The sequence below is a fragment of the Apaloderma vittatum genome, unplaced genomic scaffold (genome assembly GCF_000703405.1).
Source record: "Apaloderma vittatum isolate BGI_N311 unplaced genomic scaffold, ASM70340v1 scaffold1854, whole genome shotgun sequence".
Lineage (NCBI taxonomy): Eukaryota > Metazoa > Chordata > Aves > Trogoniformes > Trogonidae > Apaloderma > Apaloderma vittatum.
The window spans coordinates 46,893-52,892 of NW_009714134.1; the positions used below are offsets into that span (position 1 = coordinate 46,893).

Here is a 6,000-nt window from a genome sequence, read left to right on the forward strand (position 1 = left end):
GGGTCCCCCTCTCATGCACCTGAGGAGCAAGGGAAAGCCTGTGAGGAGGAGGCTGCTCTGCTCTGGTGCTTTGGGCATGTTAGAAGCAAGTGAAAGAGAGAAAAAAGGAAGAAAACCTCTCACTTCTTACTTTCCTACATCACGGTCTGAAAGGGTTTGTATCAATTCCTTTGCTGATATTCTGCACAACTACGAGGACTTTACTACAGTAATTTAATACTGTCAAATTGAACTTAACGGTTGATGTTCTGTCATATGATGTATGTATGATGTAATTTAACCATATTTTTCTTTTATTTATTTTGTACTATAAATAATGTTTCCATTTCAGCTTGGTCAGAGGAAGCAATCAAGTATAAGAAGCTCAGATGAAATCCACTTAAATAGTGTAAACAATCCTCCAAGGCAATACCAGGTAAAAAAGGGGGTTTAATTTAAAGAAAATCAAGAAGTAGTAGAACTGGCAGAGTGACGGCATGAGGACAGTTTTGAATTTATGTTAAGCAATATGAAACAAGAATAAATCCACAGACCTTGTATGTATCAGGAATAAATGCAAGGATTTAGGTATTTGCAGTACAATCTGAGGGTATTTTTCTCTCCTCTTTGTTTCTTAAATGCTGCCATCATAGTACAATATTTTAAAGCACTTGAAAAATGATTTTAGTTTTAGAGACAGATTGAGTCCTCAACTGAATGGTGCTAATTAAGAAAACCAAAAGGAAACCCGGAATCTTCTTGTTCCATCTGCTGAAGCAGCTTAGCTGATTATGCCACACCTCTGTATTATAATCAAGCTCTGCAAATATCTTTCAGCCTTTATGCTGTCAATACAGTCTGTTTATTCTTTGCCTCCTAAACAACGGCAACAAGCCTTTGTGCAGTTAAGTGTGGAGACCCAGCCCAGTCCACATAAAGCTCAGCTGTTCTGGTCCAGAGGCTGCTCCTTTCCTTCCTGTAATATTACAAAGCAGGTGGAAAGAAAGAGGCAAGAGCTGCCTGGGTGATAGAACAAGACCATCTGAATGCAAAAGGGTGTAGAAAACAAGTATACCTTCTTTAACCATAAGACAGAAGAAAGATTTTACCTTGGGCAGAGTAGCTCTGCTCTGCTTTTACATTATGCAGTGCCTACACAAGTCTGTTCCAAAAAGTCCCTGAGTTTTTCATAGCCACTTTCATTATGATGCAGTGATAGATATTAAGCTTACAAATTTTTCTTATAAACATGAGGATGTGTGGCCTTCTATCTGAATCATTAGGATAAACAGTACAGCTGCTGACCTCACAAGCATGACTGCAGTGATGGTCTGGAACCACTGATCTGGGATGATTCACTTCACAGCCACCTCTGGGCAGGTCAGTTACAGTGGAGACAAAATCAGACATGTGAACCCATGTGCATTTCATATTTTGAAGTGAACAATAAAAAGTATTGTGTCATCATGGGTTACACCAAATGAAAATATTAAACCTAAAGACAGAAAGATAGATCCTCAAAGGTAATTAGATACCTTGTTCTTATTAAAGTAATTTGAACTAATGGGAGAATCAGGGGTGGAAATAATTTTTCCTGGAAAGGTAAAATTTACATCTAAATTTCCTGGCCTAGGTTTCCCTCTCATGGTGTGATTTATTTGATCATTTTTAGTTGTCTGAGATGAACTGTGCTCTCAGAATTGCTTTTTTCTATCCATAGAGGGAATTAACACTGACTGCCACAGATATGTATATTTACATTAGAAAATATAAGTGTTTGTTTAGATGAGTCCCAGCTGAGGTGCTTAAATGATTCTTAGAATTGTAGGACCTATTTTGTAAGTCTCTCGTTGGGAAAAGATAACATCAAATATAATACAAAAGTTTGTTAAGACAAACTGATGGCAGAAGGGTTTAGTAATTAGCACTGCTAATCAGGGTCATTATTGTGTTCTGGTAGCAATAAAGGCTAGATGGTTTCACCTACCTGGCAATCAAAGATGCAACAGTATTAATCATTCTCATAGACTGCAGTAGTAGGTTAAGCTTTGTGAATGATAACATTGGTAAGATGTGTTTAGTTTCCTAACTTTCATGTACATGTCTGTGCAGAACCATTGAAGTATGCACTGTAGATGAAAGGAGAGATTTTTGCTTTATATTCCTGACACTGAACTGTCTGGATGCTACAAAAGGCCACAGAGCTCATTATGGCAATACTAGAAAGAAAGTCTAAGAGAACCTGTTTTTTCTTTCTTCTATGCAGAAAATAATGAAGCGTCTCATTAAAAGATATGTACTGAAAGCTCAGATAGATAAGGAAAGTGATGAAGTCAATGAAGGTATGTTGATGAATTGTATGTTTATCTAATCAGAGAATCAAAATAAGCTATTTAAAGTGGTTACTTATACCACTTGAAGAAAATATGTTTCCAAAATACTTAATCCACTTCAAATGTTTACCAGATGTAAAATTAACATGAAATTGAAATCAAGGAAGAGATGTTGACTTCTGTCTCTGCTCTCCCATCGGAAACTGTCATTGATCTTACGGTTTCTTGGGAAAAGTGTTGGTATTTCTACTAATGCCCGTGCATGTCCCATGGTGATGCTGCATTTAATGCCACAGTGGTTTGGCGCACTTCTTCCTTATGTAGATACGTGTTCTTATTGGGAATTCATCTATGGGGATGCGCACGCTTCAGCCTTTTTTTGGTGTGATTTGTTAACTGGAATTAGCTAGTGAATGCACTTCACAGAAATGTTCTCATCTGTTTGCAGCCCTCTGATGCTGGAAAAACAGTTAGTATGGCAGCAAAAGGAGAGGATTGCTCTCCTTTTCTTCCAGTCAGACCTTGTTGCTCGCCAGAAGGACTTAGGGATCCCTGATCTACATGATCTGCAGAAAATGACCTATGGGTGCTGGTGGACAGCTGGCTGAACGTGAGCCAGCAGTGTGCCCAGGTGGCCAAGAAGGCCAATGGCATCCTGGCCTGTATCAGGAATAGTGTGGCCAGCAGGACCAGGGAAGTGATCGTCCCCCCATACTCGGCACTGGTGAGGCCGTACCTCCAGTACTGTGTTCAGTTTTGGGCTCCTCATTACAGGAGGGACATTGAGGTGCTGGAGCGTGTCCAGAGAAGGGCAATGAAACTGGTGAAGGGTCTCAAGAGCAAGCCTTATGAAGAGTAGCTGAGGGAACTGGGGTTGTTTAGCCTGGAGAAAAGGAGGCTGAGGGGAGACCATCTCATTTTGTACAAGTACCTTAGTGAGGTGGGGATCAGTCTGTTCAACCAAGTAACAAGTGATTGGACAAGAGGAAGTGGCCTCAAGTTGCACCAGGGGAGGTTTAGAGTCGGTAGTAGGAAAAAATTCTTTACTGAAAGAGTTGTTAAGCATTGGAATAGTCAGGTTAAAGGTTGGACTTTGTATTCTTAAAGATCTTTGCCAACCTATGTGATTCTATGATTCTATGATCTCTCTCACAGCAGAACAGCTTCTATCTACCAGATCACTTGAGTTTTGTGAACTTTTTTGTTTAGATTTGTTTGATTTCTGAACTGCATCTTCATATTCTTACCGCTAACCCACCATTCACCAATCGGCAGCAGAAAATCTACTTTTTCTGTTTAAACAAAGAAATCCAGAGAAAAACCACGATATCTGTGCAATATTTGGATATGCTTTTTATTCCTTTGCTTCTTAATAGTGTGACCTTCTCATGTCTGTTACAGGTGAACTGAAGGAAATTAAACAGGACATCTCAAGTCTCCGGTATGAACTCCTTGAGGAAAAATCTCAAAATTCTGAAGATCTGGCAGAACTTATACGGAAACTTGGGGAAAAACTGTCAATTGATTCTAAGGAAGAAGAAAGCAAGAGATAACCTAAATGTTAAAGAAGTGCAGCAGAACATTAACAATTCACTTAAAGCCATATTTCTGTTTTTCTCAAGTCTAGCTCATTTCTACAACAGATTCAGAAATTAAATCATTCCTTTTTTTAAAAACACAGTGGTATATCCTCTGGGTCTGCAGTAGGGAGGAAATTCCACTTGAGTAATGATACTAATTTATTATTTACCTGCTGAAGAGTTAATTAGATATTATTTTGTTATTCAATTTACCTCTTTTAGAATTCCAGTGGAATCTGAATAAGCCCAGTCATGAAAGATTAAAAACATAAATCTAAACTTTTCCTACATTAACTGGTTATTTTTACAAATTTCCTTTTGTAAACATTCTTGCATATATTTTAGTGAGCAAAAGAGGAGAATTCTGGGCTTTTACATATTTGTATCAAAAGCTATTTAATTTTTCAAGCATTCCCAACTAGCAAAAAAAAAAAAAAAGGAACTGCCTTTCTTAAAAATGTGCAGGATATTAAAGTAATTTATTTAAAATTTCTTTGAAGAGGTAGATATCAGAATATTCAGAGCACTGTGCTATAGTTTTCCCTACTTAGCCCTATCACCACTGGACCCTTCTGAAAGACACCTACTTTCCAGTGGAAGTTAGTGCATTAAGAAATATTTTTCACCAAGTTTATTGAAAAGCTATTCCTGAGGCCTGATGAAAACTTCTTTAATCCAAAATAACTAATCCTTGAAGTTCTAATCTGTTCCAGAATTCCCAAGATCTCCAGCTTTTATGTCTCAAACTAAAACTCACAAACTGCTGGGTAGGTTTTGAATGTGAAGCTGGTAACGTGTTTATTTAAGGTGAAAGATGTTAAATCCAAACCGTCTCTCTGAATAATGGGAATATCATGCATTTGGGACCACGTTTCCCCACAGTTAAACTTGTTTAAATCATTGAATTTTGTTCACATATATCCTTAGCAAACAGAAACATGTTCCAAAAAATCATGAAATCTCATGTTCTATGGATTTGCATCCCTTGTCCTTTTTTTTCCACTGGAGAAGGCTCAGCTCCTGTGCTGTATTCTCTAGACTCCATCAATCAAGAGTCTTGACTCCATGTCATCAGCAGAAGCCTCCAATGCTTCCACCCTGCCCACTGCAATACCTCTTCTATGTCTCTTTCTGTTAAACTTGAGAAGAGGTAGGACATGCGGTGACTGGCCGGAGTTGTGTGACTGGCCAGCTGCTATGTCCATGCAGGACAGTCACTGGTTTCTGTCTCTACAGATAGATATAGGCTAAATTTCATCAATTTTTTTCCCTCAGTTAATACAATAATATGAGTTTCTCTCTTTTGGCCAATTCTGGGCTTGTTAAGAGACATTGTGGGGAACGGGAGAGATGCCTGAGAACTGGAGGAAAGCAAATGTCACGCTAGTCTTCAAAAAGGGCAAGAAGGAGGACCTGGGTAACTACAGACCAGTCAGCCTCACCTCCATCCCTGGAAAGGTGATGGAACAACTTATCCTTGGCCTTGTCTCTAGGCATATCAAGGATATGAAGGTTATTAGGAGCAGCCAGCATGGCTTTGCCAAGGGAAGTCATGTTTGACCAACCTGATAACCTTTTATGAGGACATAACCAGGTGGATAGATGATGGCAGTGGTTTATCTGGATTGTGGTTTTATCTGGATTTCAGTAAAGCATTTGACACCATCTCCCACAGTACCCTTGTAGCTAAACTGAGGACGTGTGGTCTGGATGATTAGGTGTGAACTGGTTAAAGGAAAGAAGTCAGAGAGTTGTGGTCAATGGGGCAAAGTCTAGTTTGAGGCCTGTGTCTAGTGGAGTCTCTCAGGGGTGAGTGCTGGGCCAGTGCTGTTCAATATACTCATCAATGACCTGGACAAAGGATTAGAGAGCGCTGTCAGCAAGTTTGCTGATGCCATGAAACTGGGAGTGGTGGTGGACACACCAGCAGGCTGTGCTGCCATTCAGAGAGACCTAGACAGGCTGGAGGGCTGGACTAGGAGAAATTTTATGAAATACAACAAGGGCAAGTGTAAAGTCTTGCACCTGGGAAAGAACAACCCCATGTGCCAGTATAGGTTGGGGAGTGATGTGTTACAGAGCAGCGTAGGGGAAAGGGACCTTGGGGT

The 6,000-nt window shown here is 39.6% G+C and overlaps 1 protein-coding gene across 2 annotated transcripts in view; it reads left to right on the plus strand.

Moving 5' to 3' along the window:
- The window catches only part of TRPC6 (transient receptor potential cation channel, subfamily C, member 6), a 36,639-nt gene extending 32,774 nt beyond the window's left edge, over window positions 1-3,865 (plus strand). The window contains exons 10-12 of one of the 2 annotated variants that reach the window (XM_009868619.1): window positions 341-415; window positions 2,246-2,321; window positions 3,714-3,865. In XM_009868619.1, coding sequence (XP_009866921.1) covers window positions 341-415; window positions 2,246-2,321; window positions 3,714-3,865 — 303 coding nt within the window. Of the gene's footprint in view, window positions 1-331; window positions 416-2,245; window positions 2,322-3,713 lie in introns of both variants that reach the window. The other variant, XM_009868620.1, reaches the window with a different exon arrangement.
- The last annotated feature ends 2,135 nt before the right edge of the window (window positions 3,866-6,000 follow it).